The sequence below is a fragment of the Malaclemys terrapin genome, chromosome 2 (genome assembly GCF_027887155.1).
Source record: "Malaclemys terrapin pileata isolate rMalTer1 chromosome 2, rMalTer1.hap1, whole genome shotgun sequence".
Taxonomy (NCBI): domain Eukaryota; kingdom Metazoa; phylum Chordata; order Testudines; family Emydidae; genus Malaclemys; species Malaclemys terrapin.
Genome location: NC_071506.1, coordinates 282,774,893 through 282,790,892, shown reverse-complemented (window position 1 = coordinate 282,790,892; position 16,000 = coordinate 282,774,893). Strand labels below are relative to the sequence as shown.

Genomic DNA, 16,000 nt, shown 5'->3' with positions numbered 1-16,000 from the left:
ACTAAATAGCATTCATTATTTGTTGCTGTTTTTAACGTAATTAGTAATGAATAAAATTATTTTATTGTGCCTAAGTAGCAGGCTTTATTTTACTGTTGCTGTAAAAAATGAAGGATAAAATCAAAGACAATTTTCCAGCCCTTTAATTTAGTGAAATTCTAATTATGACATTTTTCAATTGCATCACCAAAATTTTGTGTATGATTATCAATCAGCTTTGGGTGTCTATCTTAGTTGAGAGACCCCACTTTGCATCTTATGTAATATTTTATCATCCACAAATCTCTGCTGGAGGTTTAAAAAACTGAGTGGCTAATATCCCATTTAAGGTTAGCTTGTATACGTGAATACACAATATCTGTTCAGTAACAATAACTCCTTTTCAAAGATTCTCTTGCAAATGCCTCTCAAAACCACTTTTCCAGATTAAGGCCCCAGTTCAGAAGTCAGCTCTGTGGGAGCTAGGTCCTTGCACCGACAACCATGCAGATATAATTGCAGAATTGGAGTTTTAATTTTGTAACTTCTTAGGATACTACCAGGTACTTCAGGGTCAAGACTGAATTATTGATTTTTTTCCCCACAAAAATTAATAGAAATGTTTTCATTGTTTTGTTCAGACTTCAGTGAAAACTGTTTCCCCCCCCTCCTCCCCCGACCCTGCAAGCTGTTCCACAGGCATGGACCTTTGGGCCACCTCAAGTCCCACTGACTTCAGTGGGACTCCGTGCCGGTGCAGAGATCTGATCAGCTGGTAGGATCATGGCATGTTTGGATTTAAACCTTTTATGACCGTGTCTATAATATAAACATTGCAGTTGCTGTGCAAGTGCAGGAGAACCAGCAAGCAAAAATGACGAATCTGCTTTTATTATCCAAGCTGATCGAAATGCAAAACCTAAACAAACATAAATGGTGAAAAATAAGACCTCGATTCTGCAATAAGCTCCATGGAGCTGCAAGGGGGCTATGTCAGGGCATGAGAGTCTCCCCATCCATTCATAGCTTTGTGGAATTTAAGTCAAGAAGGGACAATTATGATAACCTAATCTGAGCTCCATTTTATACAGACCATAAGATTTCACCAAGTGATTCCTTCATCAAGCCCATAACTCCTGGTTGTGCTAGAGCATATCTTTTAGAAAATCATCCAGTCTTGACATGTGGAGCTCATTGTGGGATAGGGATCTAATTTAAATTCCTTCTGTTTTAAGAATCAGAGACCAATATGGTTCAATGGTTCATGCCAGAGATCAGGAAATTCTGAATTGTACTTCTGGCTTTCCCACTAGATTCATGGTTGACGTGTCCCGCTCAACTAGAAGTTATAGTCCTGAGGCAGGAATTACTGGGTGAAATTCAATAGCCTGTGATATGCAGGATATCAGACAAAATGAGCATAATGGTCCCTTCTGGCCTTAGATTCTGACATGTCATTGAATCTCTCTGCCTCAACTTCCCTGTCTGTAAAATTGGAATAATACATGCCTCTCTGGTGTGCTGAGGATTGTAATCGTGTTGAACATGATGTGTTATGTATCAGAGGGGTAGCGTTGTTAGTCTGGATCTGTAAAAAGCGACAAAGAGTCCTGTGGCCCTTATAGACTAACAGACGTACTGGAGCATAAGCTTTCGTGGGTGAATACCCACTTCATCAGATGCATGTACTACATGCACTACATGCATCTGATGAAGTGGGTATTCACCCACGAAAGCTTATGCTCCAATACGTCTGTTAGTCTATAAGGTGCCATAGGACGCTTTGTCATGATGTGTTCTGTAAGTACTAAGTATTTTTTATTAATAAGAAGCTAAGATGCTAACATGGGTAAAGAAATGTCCTTGATAAAAATATTAGACAGATAAGGTGTGTGGGGTGTAATATCTTTTATTGGAGCAACTTCTGTTGGTGGGAGACACAAGCTCTCTCAAGCTTACACAGAGCTCTGAAAGCTTGTGTCTCTCACCACCTTGTCTCTCTAATATCCTGGGACCAACACGGCTACAACAACAATTGACAAAAATATGGTTTTTAACCTGTGTCCTGTGGTGCCACTTGACTCCGCATGGGAGGACTACCATGTCCACTGACTAATAAGTCCATCCACAGGAGTGACTTGTAGTATCATAGCCTTAAAATGCACCAGTCTACCTTTTCCTGTAAACTGGGGGCAAGCTGTGCAGAGGAGGAGGGAAATCAAGTAAAAGTACCAAGGCTGTGGATGGAGGTAAATAATGTGTTGTAATGATTATGCAAATTCTCAGAAAATCTATAGAAGACAAAAATACAGCCCTTGGGCTGGGGAAATTACTGAATGTTTCTATCCATGGAACAGGTACTTTAGGGGGGAGAGGGCAATGCTCCTAGTTCCCAAATGTAAAAAAAAAAAAAGGCTGCAAACTACTCATCCGGGAAGAAAAACCTGCCCTTCAACACAAGCCCCAAACCAACAACACAGACATGTCTCCTTTAATAATGAGCTTCCTGCTCCATGTTTGTTTCCACGACACGAAATTGCTTCTTTACCTTGCAGGGAAGGAGCAGCCGCTTGCATTTATGGCAGTGGCTTGCTTTGGGGCCTTGTCGCTGTTTCTCTCGCCCTCTGTATTTTCTGTTACTCTCTTAGTAGGAAGTAGATGAGTTACAGTTTCCGTTTGTGTTTCAGAGCAGGAGGAGGAGGGAGCGAGGAAGAAGCCTCTACGCTCAGCCACCGCTAAAGAGGAAAAACAGTGTAAGGGGGAGGGGGAGAGCTATTAAAAATATAATCCACTTTTAACTCCCAGAACGACATCATAGGGGGCTGTGAAACCCCCCGCCCCCCTTCCTCCAGCGGACACCTAGAGCAGAAGAGGAGCAGAAACCGAATCGGCCACGGGAGAGACACGTTCGTCCACGTCTAAACTTGAGGATTTACAGTTACTGGGGGAAGGAGGTTTCAGTTGGGTTGATTTTTTGGAGGAGGAGGGGGGGACGGATTGCCTTGCTTGGCTGGATTATTTCATTGGGAAGAAGAGTGGCTCCTTTGCGGGGTGGGGCCTGGCTCTCCCTGGAGGAGGACACAGCCCACCCGCGCTCTCCACCGCCACCCCGGCCAGGCGATCGCTTTTGGAGGGAGAGGATTAGCGCGAATTATACATTGGCTGCGGTCTGCCCCCGGCATGGAGGGGCGCCCCATGGCCTGGGCCGCCGCCGGCTCCTGTTCCTGAGGCGGATTTCGGGGCCTGGGAAGCGTTTGCCCGGCTGCCAGCGGGGGCCCGGCGGAGAATCAGCCCCGAGACACCCGCCCACCCGCCGCCGCTCCCCGCCGCCGGGGCAGCCCCTGGGGCCCGCTGGGGCGTCCCCCTCCCCGGGGAGGATGTGAAGGCGGCCGTGGGGCAGGAGAGCGCGGCCCCCCCGAGCCCCCCAGCCCGGAGGTGGTTTGGTGCGCGGGGAGCCGGAGGAGCAGAGCCGGGGGGGGGGCGGGCGTTTGGCGGACACCCTCCCCGCGCTCTCCCTATGCGGGGCGGGGGCTGCGCGGATCCTCGCTGCCGCTGATCCAGGGGGAGGCCGAAGATGGGGGATTTCTATGATCCGGAACATCCCACCCCTGAGTAAGTATTGAATTTCCCCACCCCGCCCGGCTCAGGGGCGGGGGGTGTCCCCCCCCACACACCTGAATTCCCTGCTATGGGGGGGGCATCCCCCCCCCGGGCCAGGCCTGCTCGTGGGGTCACCCCCAGGGGACAGCCCGGGTTGTTGGGGGGGGGGGGGTTAACCTCCGGCTGGAGGGAGGGAAAATGGTTCCCTGAGCGGGCTGGGGCCTGGCGCGGGAAGGGCACCCGAGGCGGCGGCGGCGGCGCGGGCAGGTGCGCGCGGGGCTGGAGTGGGGCTTGCGGGCCTGTCGGAGCCCCGGCGGGAGGGAGGGCTAGGCCGCGCGTCCCCGGCCTCGAGTCAGAGCCCGGCCCCGGGGAAGCCACGGCTGAGCCGGGGAGAGGTGCAGCGTGGGGGCGGCGAGCAGCCCACAGCCCAGGGCAGGCTCTGGCCCCACACGGGGGTCTGCTTGTGGGGAGGGGGCAGGGCGGGGCACTCTCCTTGTCAGCCCCCGAGAGTGTCTGTGGGGGGGGGCGGGGGGCACTCTCCCTGCCCCCCGCCCAGGGGTCTGTTGGGGGGGTCACTCTCCCTGCCCCCCCGCCCAGGGGTCTGTTGGGGGGGGTCACTCTCCCTGCCCCCCCGCCCAGGGGTCTGTTGGGGGGGTCACTCTCCCTGCCCCCCGCCCAGGGGTCTGTTGGGGGGGGTCACTCTCCCTGCCCCCCGCCCAGGGGTCTGTTGGGGAGGGTCACTCTCCCTGCCCCCCCGCCCAGGGGTCTGTTGGGGGGGTCACTCTCCCTGCCCCCCCGCCCAGGGGTCTGTTTGTAGGGGGCTGGGGGGTCATTCTCCCTGCCCCCCGCCCAGGGGGTCTGTTTGTAGGGGGCTGGGGGGTCATTCTCCCTGCCACCCCTCCACCCCCCAGCGTCTGTGGGGAAGGCAGGGTGGGTCACTCTCCTTGTCAGCCCCTGAGAGTGTCTGGGGGGGGTGGGGATCGTTCTCCCTGCCACCCCTCCAGGGGTTTGTTTGTGGGGGAGGTCATTCTCCCTGTCACCCCCCAGGTGTGTAGGGGGGGCAGGCTAGGGGTGGTCATTCTCCCTGCCACTCACAGCTCTCCCAGTGAGGCTCTTTCTCCACTTTTTTGTGTGTGGATGATTAAATGGCTCCTCTCCCTGCCTGCTGATTTGTGAATCGTCCCCAGTTCCCTTAGGGATGGGTAACAGGTTGGGACTCAGGCTCTGGCCAGGTAGGTGAACATGGCATTCTCAGGGAAATACTGAAGTTGAACTAAAGCCATGTTGTGCCCCTGCCCCATTTTCTAGCTGAAGGGAAAAACGGTCAATGAGATACAAGCCTGAGGAGGGGACAGACTAATGGCTGATGTTTGTTTGTTTTTTCTCTCTGCCAGGGATTTTCACCAAAACATACACACACAACAATCAGCATGTCAGGGCTGCTGGTTTCATCGCCTCTTGGAGAAGGTGGTTCAGTAGCAAATAGTGTTTTTCGTCTTCTTCCTCAACAATCTAACAGTTAGCTACTGGTCCTGAATAATATTTTGTGTTTATAGCATGCTTTGCATCCTGAAGGATCCCAGAGTGCTTCATAAACTTTATACATGCAGCATCACTGAAATGCAGTCACCTCTGGGATGGAAGGAGGCAGACAACTGGCACATAGCACTCTTCCAGTGCAATAGTTGGATGGGTGTGAAGGGTAAAAAGGGATCTTTTGAACAACAGTGCAAACCTTTTAAGCAAAATGCTACAAGATCTCTAATGTTCAAGGAGAGCAGACGGGATTTATGTGTCACCCAAAATGAGGTTTTGCTGAATGATGCTTACATCTGATGCTTCTAAAATTAGTAAAATGCCAAGGTTTTCAGTTTGAATTCAGGTTCTGTTTCACTAAGCCTAGGTCATAGGGTCTCTTATTTCTTCTAGCAAATGATGAATAGGTGTATGTAGAAGTGCTTATTCATAACAGATAACCCTAATTGTTGGTGTAATTTTTGGCATTCCAGGTCATTTCAGTATTAAAATAAGTAGCTCATATTAAATCCATACATGTTAAAAAACCTATTTATCATCTTGCGTAGTCACCAGTCACTTAGAACAATCTCCAAACATATTTTAAACCCGATTTATAAAAATTCATATTGGCTTTATTTAACAACTTTTAGTTACAAATATTTCTTTAATATTTTATCACAACAGGGGTTTATTATCTCTTAATAAATTTATGAAGGAGTGAGATTTTGAAAAATCTTCAGACAAAAGTTATATGTTAGAGAAGCCTTTTGAAGTGTGGTCATGGAAAGAATCCATAGAGAAGCTGTCTTCCCAATCACGCTCCTGTGTACTAGATCCTGGAACCTTGTTCTTATACATCTGATCAGTGTTTCCCACTCTGTTAAAGCAAGTGTTATATCTTTTTCAGGCACATGTCCTTCTATAAAGCAAAAGGTGCATATGCTTTCTAAAGTAGATCAGTCATGGCATCTTCTTTAGAGGCAGGAATGCTTTGTCTTTAATAACCTCCTTCCCCTTTCTCAAATGTCACATTTTTAAAAATGCAGTGCATAGCATATTCCAGTAGCCAGTTGAGTATTTTCAAAGCACAGTTGTCTGTCATGTTGGAGGACCCAGGTTAAAAACAAACCATGATAGCTGCGGGATATTTTATGCTGCTGTAGAAGATGGCTTCCTCCAAATATGGTACCCCTGCAGGGTACAAACTATCAGCCTGTATGCAGACTTGTCACTGACAGATTTCTTACCCTGTTGCTCCAGAATTTCTGTTCGTCCCCCTTTGACTGGGAGATTAATTGCATTAGCTACAGGGATAACTAACAAGTATTTCATTTAATGACCTGTCTGAACATTCTTGAATTTCTTGTAGTGTTTAGGTGTAGTTGCTGTGAAAAGAAAGAGGAGATGCATTTTCATATTTTGAAAAAGCAGGATTTGTAACTTTTAATGTCTGAAATGTATACATAAATAGTGGTGTTTTGGAGAGTGACAGTAATGGCTAGTTGACTTGAACCCTTAACTGGAGACCAGCAAATCAATAGGCTTGTACCTAGTGCAGTGGTTTTTCTTAATGGGACTATTGCTGAGTGAATTTTGCACTAGATATATTAGACTGAAGGGAGCTGTTTAATCACATGGTTGGCTGTTATATTTGTAAGTGCCAAGATATTGATCTTGGGTGTACAGTGATGATGCCACTGATTTGAGTTTTCTTGTAAGGAATTAAAGTCCATTTACACCTGCTTATGTTTTATGGTACATGTTCCTCTCAACAGTAACATTTACAATTTTTGTGAAATTCCCAGTACAATAACGCCAGTTCATGTTGCCTTTATGTGAAATAGAACTTGCAATATATCTGGATAACTGCCTTATAGACAGTCTTTCCTAATTTTTGTGTCCAGATTCAATGTCACATTCACTGTAAATCTGTCTGGTTTTTTCCTGTACATTTGCGTAGTGCTGACTTTGATTTAGCAGTGATATTTGACAAACTAGTTATTTTTGTTTATTTTGAACTTGGATAGGCTGAAGTGGGAGGAAACATAACCTGTAGGTGAGTAAAGTTACTCGTGAGCGTATAGGGCTGCTAGTGGTGCAATTAAATGCTGGACAAACTATTTTCTTAGAGAAGAAATTCAGTTTATTTTTCAGTTCAGTTTATGTATTAAAATACCCAGTGAATTGAAAATGCAAAAACCTCTTAAATGTGCCAGATTAAAGCTGACACTTTTGTGACACTAAATATTTGCTCAATGTGAGACAAATTCAGAGAAAATTTGTATAGTTTACTTTAGATATTTGTAAACCATTTATTACACCTGGAAACTAGAATACACCACCAAGAATTGCCTGCAACAAAAAAGCAGAATAAATTAACACATTTGAACAGTATAAGGCTGAAATCTGCACTTGTTTCTTGTTTTGCTCTCTGCTGCCGGTTATAACTTGGCTGTATCTTCTTCAACTTTACTGCCAAAGGCCCCTGACCTAGATGGGTGACACTGCCCATCCACACATAAAGGTCTGCCTGTATGGATCACCCTACAGCAGAAGTTCCCAAACTTTTTTTTTTTTTTTTGCTGCACCCCTCTCTTTGGAGATTCATGTTCCACATGTGCCCCACTTAAGATAGGGGTAAGAGGGGAATTGGATGGTGCAGGGTTTGGAGCCCCTGGAGGGAGTGGGGGGAATCCCCAAATGACCAGCGTGTACAGGGAGGAGGCTCGTGCACCCTGTTTGAATCCCAGCTGCCCAGAGCAGTTACTCATGCGTGCGCAGCGGTTCCACCCCCTCTGTGCATGCATGCGTAACGCCAGGTGTGAGGTTTCTGTTGTGGGGCTGGGACATGTCTGTGGTGCTATGGTTATGTTGATTCTAAGTGCAGCCACTAGGGTTGGCGGGGTGAGCGTTTGAGAGTGGAGGAAGGTGTGGGTTCTTGAGAAGCGGGCTGGCAGTAGAATGGCAGTACTGCACTGGGTGTGCTGGGTAATGGTTCATTTTTAACCAGTCAGGTCCTTGCATCCCCCTGATAACCTCAGTGCACCCCTCAGGGGGGCATGCCCCACAGTTTAAAAACCAGTGCCCTTCAGGATCAGGGCCTAAAACTATGGTATTCAAAATTGATAGGTTTTTAAAATATTTTAAGGAAATGCTTAGTCTAAAATTTGAGCTTTATAGTAGTTGCCATGACTTTATTATTTTTCAAAACTTGTTGCTATTATAAAGACTCCTGGGCAATTTAGTACTGTTTGTGGGTAGTGTCACTTTGGGATTTGGTTACTTCTTTCTTGTTGGCAGCTGGATTCTATTTTCTTTTCCCCAAGGGAAAATTATCGGTAGCTTAGTACCCTCAACACAAGGTAGACGCTCCTGGCAAACACATTGTAGGTAGATATAGTTAAATCAGAAAGGTAGTTCCCTCAATTATGTTGTTATAATGCATCAGGGAGACACTAATGCAACTGAAAAAGACTTATTTTACAGCTGCCTCTCCTTTTGATCACTCTTCCTTATTAGAGAGACTAATGGTCTCCCAGGGCATGAAACTGAGGGAGGAAACTTGGCTGTTGTGGCATGTGAATTTTTTTTAACTACATTCTTGATATTACTGCACTGTGTCACTTGCTTCTCTAAGAAAGAGCTATTTTAAAGAAAAAAAATGACATGTAATTATATGATGCATGTACAACTTCGATTTTGAGCCTAATAGCCATAAAAACAGATAATTTGTAGCTTGCAGGTGCAAGTTTGTATAAATCTTTTTATTAAAACATCTCAATGTTGTTCAATAAATAAATTGAAACCAGGCAGAAAACTGTCAATGCCCTAGATTTCTGCTTACATCACTTATAATTGGAGTGCTGTGTATAATTTTAAGTCCTTTTTTATTCTCTCAGGCAAGTCAGTCTTAAAGAATGAAAGCATCCGAAGTGTAGTATATTTTCAAATGTATGTAGCATTTCTGTTAAATTATGCAATTAATGTACCCATTGTTTTCTATTTCCAGAATCTGTATATATGCAGTCTGTAATTTTAGGACACACTATTCTGTTTTTCAAAACCTTGAAACATAAATTTCTGCAGGCACAAATTGTATTGGGCAAGACTACTTTGGTACTCAGTACACCTCTACCTCGATATAACGCTGTCCTCGGGAGCCAAAAAATCTTACCACGTTATAGGTGAAACCGCGTTATATTGAACTTGCTTTGGTCCACTGGAGTGCGCAGCCCCGCCCTCCTGGAGCACTGCTTTACCGTGTTATATCCGAATTCGTGTTCTATTGGGTTGCGTTATATCAAGGTAGCGGTGTATTTTTTTCTCTACAGGAAGGGATACACAATGAATAATAATAGACTTGAACCTCCCCCTTTGTCCCCAAAATGCTTGCTATAAATTCAGTGCAGTTCTCTTGTGCCCCTAAAATGGACACTGTGAATCTTGTCATTGCATTGATAACTAGACTGCACTGGGGTGGCTAATCATACCAATTGAAGGGTTAATGAAGAATCAGTTGAATCCAGTACATTTATTCCCATTTTGAATGTAAATACTTACAGACAAAACTTTCAAACTTAGAGGCGCCTAACTTTAGGCATCCATCTCTATTTAAACACCTTAAGAAATGGCCTAACTTTCACTGGACACCACAGTTCCAGCTGAAGTGAGATATGCTGAACATCTGCAGCTTTCACTGAAAATGAAGCCACCTCTATTTTAGTCCCTGAATATGGATTTTAGGTGCTAAGCTTTAGGCAGCCAAGTTTGAAAATTATTCCTATGTGTCTGTGAGGAGAACAGTACTTGCATAATGTCTGACCCTTCAGTTACTTACTAAAGGTGTAGTGCTTGCTTCAATGGGACTACTCTCAGGAGTTGAGTTGGCACCTAATCGTAAATGTTTTCAAGATCAGCCCCATAATTTAAATTTAGATATAATTGTCCCACCCAGTTTGAACATATTTTGAGGTAATGTAGGACAGAACAGTGCACAGTACCCAGTTGTGGGAAAATAGCTTGCTGACTTGTTCATATAAGTAGGTTAAGTTATTTGAATAATTCATTAATTATCTGCAGACTATTCATGTGGTAATTGTATGTTAAGTTCCCAGCTAGAGCTGTACTTTTTGAAATCATCCTGTGTAGCTTAAATTGTACAGGTGTTACGGTTCTCTAACTGGAAACCCTGTTCTGGATTTTACAAAAAATGATCCTGTTCTCTGGACTTGGGTAGAGAACTAGTTGAGTGATATTACATGAGGCGATTTGCTGATCACTTTGCACTTTTATAATAGGACAATAAGCTTATGGTGTGTAAAATGGTACTGTATAACTTGCGTTCTGTCATGCTCTAACCTAATTTTTCTTTTTCCAACTTCGTGTTCTCCAACACTTAATTTTCTTTCTTTGAAAAATAAAAAATCTATTTACAAATCAGAGCTGGACTTCTCTTTCCTACATTAAGAATTCTCTTCCCTTTTCTGTTCTTGGGTATCTAACTTTTGAGCTCCCTCACTTTTTCTTTTCTTTTTGGCAGATGGAGGGGGATTTCTTGCTCTGCGCTTTCTCCCCTCCATTGCTTGTCCTGTTTCTCTTCTTGTTTCTTATACAGCTTCCACCTTAGACATCTCCCCTGTCTCCCTTCCTTGAAGGAAGGGACACAGTCAACTTAAAATTAAGTTAACTGAAAGAGTATAAATTACACTATGTTTCAGATACACCTCTACCCCGATATAATGCGACCCAATATAACACAAATTCACATATAACGCGGTAAAGCAGTGCTCAGGGGGGCTGCGCACTCCGGCGGCTCAAAGCAAGTTCGATATAACATGGTTTCACTGATAACGCGGTAAGATTTTTTTGGCTCCCAAGGACAGCGTTATATTGGGGTAGAAGTGTACTTCATCTACCATTGAGTTCCTGTGCCAATTTCTGTAGTTTTACAATTTTCCCTCTATTTTTATAAGGTTCTTTGTTTTCTGCTTCTGGTGTAAAAGATTCTTACAAAAAGGAAAACTGAGTGTACACAAAATGGCTGTCAAATGCACAAAGTAAACAAACTAGGAATGGAGAAATACTCCCCCCACCCCACCCCCCAGCTTCCAGTGATAGTAATTCTAGGTGCGTGGTGACAATAGACTGAAGTGATCTAGGTTGGGAGTGTCCCTTTGACATGGAATAGTTCTAGAAAGTGGAAGGAAGGGAATGGAAGAAACAGGTGAAATGGCATCCAGAGAGTAGTTGCATAATTAGGTGTTCAGTTTGATTGTTGTTGTCTTAAAATGTGTGTCCTCTGAATGTAGCAGCTTTTGAGCACTTCAAAATAGTTATTTTGAACACTGAATAGTGTTTAATATTTGCAGTGACATGTGTATTTGCTTTTACATTGTAACTGCTCCATGCTAAGTGGCATGACCAAGTCAGTAACGCTTTTTTCTTTGTAACTATGGTAAATGTTATGGATGGATGAAAAATAACAAAAGCAGGAGTTAAGGTTGCTAGTATATCCTAGCTGTTGCTAGGTATTGTAGCACATACAATATGTTTTCAGGCCTCTGATTAGCTGGACAAACCATTATGAGACAGATGCTAAAATATGAAGCAGGTAAAAAAGTCTCTTTCTGCCTGGCTTTATTATGATGTGAAGCCCTGTCCCATTGTGGACAGAAACAGTTAGCATAGTATTTTAATTCTTTAAATACTTTCTGGTTTTATAGGTCTAACATGTCAGTAACAAGTTAGACTTCAAAAGTATAAAGGGCAGAACTCTTAAGTAGCCTTAAGTATATATGTATTGAGGAATCTATCTATAAGATATCTATAAGACATGTAGTATCCTAACTAACTAGTAACGAAAAGTGTTGCCTCTGCAACAAGGATGAACTAACAGTGCAATGAGAAATTTAAGTGTAATTTCCTGAGTTGCATGGTCGTATGTGTAAACTTAATGCTGCATTAAAAATAGGTTGTTTGTATTTAATTATGCTTAATTTAAAAGAAAAAATGGATCCTGGTTACACTAGTGGAGTTGTGCAACTTCTGTGAGATCACTTCATAGGTATTAAAGTTGACTAGTCTGTTAGTTACTGACTGACACTCAGTACCTACTGGGTACACTGGACAGTTATGCAGCTGGTTCTTATAACTCCGTAATTCCATAGGCATTACTTTTACTATGCATGGTCAAGCCCATTTTTAATTGCTTCTATCTTGTTAATTTTCAGTGTATGCTGATGGGACCCAATATTCCTCATTGAGAACTAATCACATATGAAACATAAAGTCTAGTTCAATTAACTAAGCTATTTGTTTTTTAAAAAAAGTTTTGGAGTAGAAGAATCACCTTCTCCCACCTAGATTACTCATAAATATCTAATGGATTTTTCTATTTTCCCCCCAAAATATCCCATTTGAGACTAAACAGGCAAGGTTTTGCAGTTGACAAGGAGAAATTGACAGTTCGGAGTGGAAATAGTGTTACAGTCAGACATGTCAAACCCGCAAAAAAAGGCAGAAATTGGGCTTCTTTTTGGTTTAATTGTCTTGTGAGTTGCTTGTTGGCTAGTTTTTGGCTTGTAGCTTATTGCTTGTTTGGCTTGTAGCTTGTTTGGCTTGTAGCTTCTTTTTTTTTGATCGGCTCCCGGCAAACAGCGGCAAGGGGCAAAGTGGGGAGAGAGGCAGGGGTGCACAGTGGGCCCACCACAGTCCCAGACTGCACGCCGGGGGGATCTAGACACACAGAATGTTGGGGTTCTTAGGGATTAGCTTGTTTTGGCCTTGTTTTGAATTGGGATTAGCTTTTTGGGGGGATTAGCTTTGTTTATTGTGAAAGTCGGGGTACTTATTTAACCGTGGGAAAGCTGGCAACTCTGGTTACAGTGAAAGTAGTGAAGCACTTGCAGTTGTAATTAGAATACCCTTTAATAGCAGTGCTGATACCTTGCAGAAAATTCTGAAGACCAGTGTTTAGAAACCTGCATAGCCTATTTTCATTTTCACTTCCTTTATTATTTGTTACATTTGCATAAAAACAGGATATGTTAAGTTTCTGCTTCTACTGTAGTTTGCCTACCTGAAATCAGCTTCTGTTGATTGTTGCCACAGCAACCATGGGATGTTGGGAACTGTACCTGTCTGAGGGCAGTAATACACTTCATATGTTTGCCCAGAGTGTTTAACTGTGTTTTCAATAACTTGGTTCTCCCCCCTCCTGCAGTGGTGGGCTTTACCAATAATTTATTTCAGATAATCCAATTGTTTAAAAAGTAATGCCTGGAGTTTAGATTATTTTAAAATTTGTAGCCCTTTGTGTTGGAGGGGAGGGAAGAGTGACTTTCAAGATGTGTGCTGTTGCTCACTGAACCCAGTCAGCAAGTTTTGTAATATAAGCTTAAACTTTATTTATCACATAAGAAACAAAAATGTAAAACAAGGATTTTGGATTCTGTACTGAAGCAGTGACCTGGATAAAAATCTGGCTGGGGTGGTACATAGTTCATAAATGGCAGCAAAGGAGTAAGTGATGTCCCTCAGGGCTCTATATAGTGGCTAATCTCAATTTTATCTGTAAAACCAAAAACATGTATCTAAACTTGCTGATGCCTACATTGGGTCTGTCATAAATACTATGGAAATACAGATTTGCAGAAGGATCTGAGAAGATAAGCGGCAAAGGCAGTCGTCTTATAAAATGTAAGGACCAGCATTTGATGAGATGAGGTGTAGTAGGCAGTGAATGGGTAACATGCTAGAACTGGAATTTAGAAAGACCCTAAGTGTGTGAGTAAGTATTGAACTGTATGATACTGCAGGGAAAGCAAATGGTGTTTGGATGCACTGGGTTATAAAGGAAGGGACTTAGGATTCTGCTGTAGAAGATGCTTGAGGCCACATCTAGAATACCAAATGGAGTACTGATTTTTGAGGACATCTATGCATTGGAAGACATACAGGGGAAAGAAAACATTGACTAATTTGGGGTACAAATGTAAAGCCTTGTGAAGATAGGCTTCAAGACCTAAACATGGTCAGACTTGAGATAAGTTTACTTAGTGAGATCTTAAATTATCCAAAAACTCAGACCAGAACCTACATAAAAATCTCTTCTAGATCTGTTAACAGCATTGATAATCCAGGAAATGATTTAAATTAGATTTTAGTTTTTTCATCCAGAGGTCAGTGAGTTTAGGAATCTAATTAATGATGGGGATTATTAAACTATTGGCAAATTTATTCTAAGGGGTGTGTGTGTGTGTGTGTGTGTGTGTATATATGTATATATATATATATATATATATATATGGGTGTGTGCGCGTAAAATAATTTATACGGCAATCTGTTGAACTCTCAGTACTGAAAAATACAATGAAAACATTCTAAAAGTGAATGCTCTTAATTTTAAGTTTGACATGGAAAAATCTTGGAATATATATGAAAAGTGTGTGCTGGTTGGATGGCAGAGGATATGATTAGTTGAGTCTTTAGTTCTTTCCCTTTTGGGAGGAAATAATGGGAACAAGGGCTTAGTTATCAACTTTAATGATAAGTGTGTCTAATACCTACCACAGATGGTGTAAATTGACACCTTGATATGTCAGTGCTTTGTCTATTTTGAACAATCTGGATTTTTCCCTCATCTTTGGTTCCTGACCATTTTTACAGTTTGATAGCATTTGTTTTGTCATGTAGTTCTAGGGTAACGATGAACATAAAAACTTTCTGCCTTTTATTAGAGACTAAGTAATGCATGTGTAACACTGACCGATCCCGGTCATCGGCGGGCGGGATCGAACCTGGGACCTCTGAAGCTTAGTGCATGCGCCTCTACTGCATGAACTAAAAGCCACATGGCTCTTACCTGATGCTATAGTAAACTTGTTAATCTCTAGAATGGTCTAGGTGCTACTAGAGGGGAACAGAGCGCCACATCAAGCCGGCATAGGTTACGCATGCAAACTGTATTTGTTAAAGTAAATATCTGCCGGGGGGGGGGGAATTATGACAGGTGGGAGTGATGTATATTGCTATAATTTCCTGGCCTAGCAAACTGATTTTTTTCATGGTACAAGGTGGGTGAGGTAATATGTTTTATTGGACCAACTTCTGTTGGTAAAAGCGACCAGCTTTTGAGCTACACAGAGCTCTTCTTCAGCTCCATGATTTTTCATGGTTAGACAGCTTGATTGCCTTTACCTATGAATCTTATTTCTTGCCTATCACTTAAAATGTTTCCTAGACAGGCAATTTTGACCCCTAAATATCTTTAATGTATGGATGAGCAGACTTTGCATTCACTGGCTGACGGAGAGCCTTTGGAACAGTGAAGAAGCATTGGGAAAGGAGACTAAACATGTTGGCTCAATCCGGAGGAATGCTGTACTTGTCCAGCCCTCAGAGGAGATTGCAAATGTATATAATAGAACCCTTCTGCTAGAAGGAGCCCTGCAGGGAGGACCCAATTGTTTTCTTCAAGACAGAGAGGAAAACAAATTGCAGGTGACACATCAGAGCTGCACATTATTATTAGGCTTGTCTAGTCGATACGTTTGTTTTGCAGGGACCTTGAGATTCGTTAAATTTAATGGCCAAAACCTTTTTTTCCCTTGCACAACTATAAACATGCTCTCTGAAGCCATTAGTGCCAAAGAGTTTAAAAGTATCCCCATTGATTATTCCGTGTTTCAAAGGCCAGCTTGAAAAGGGCCGGCTTTTGGGAGGAGCGTGTTGGGATGTATATTCAAGCATCAAATTTGCAGTCTAAATCCTAACTGTTTATGGAACTCAGGAAATCTGAAAGATCCTGCCCAGAAATGTTCAGCTTGAATCCATTTTTGAATCTTTTAACAAAGTTACTTTAAGACTAGTCTTATTTCTTAGTTGATGTTAAGAGCATTAAAAT

The 16,000-nt window shown here is 43.0% G+C and overlaps 2 protein-coding genes across 4 annotated transcripts in view; one reads left to right on the top strand and one right to left on the bottom strand.

Annotated features, from left to right (window-relative positions):
• Positions 1-2,612, bottom strand: part of LOC128831347 (tubulin delta chain-like) — a 45,973-nt gene extending 43,361 nt beyond the window's left edge. The window contains exon 1 of the mRNA XM_054017658.1: positions 2,528-2,612. The gene's annotated coding sequence lies outside the window, so the exon portion shown is untranslated. The remainder of the gene's footprint in view (positions 1-2,527) is intronic.
• Positions 2,613-2,701: 89 nt separating this feature from the next.
• SETD2 (SET domain containing 2, histone lysine methyltransferase) overlaps positions 2,702-16,000 on the top strand; it is a 147,051-nt gene continuing 133,752 nt past the window's right edge. The window contains exon 1 of one of the 3 annotated variants that reach the window (XR_008443709.1): positions 2,702-3,592. Coding sequence is in view for 2 of the 3 variants with exons in the window: in XM_054016772.1 (XP_053872747.1) it covers positions 3,554-3,592 (39 nt within the window). In the remaining variant the exon portion in view is untranslated. The remainder of the gene's footprint in view (positions 3,593-16,000) is intronic. The other 2 variants (XM_054016772.1, XM_054016773.1) reach the window with 2 other exon arrangements.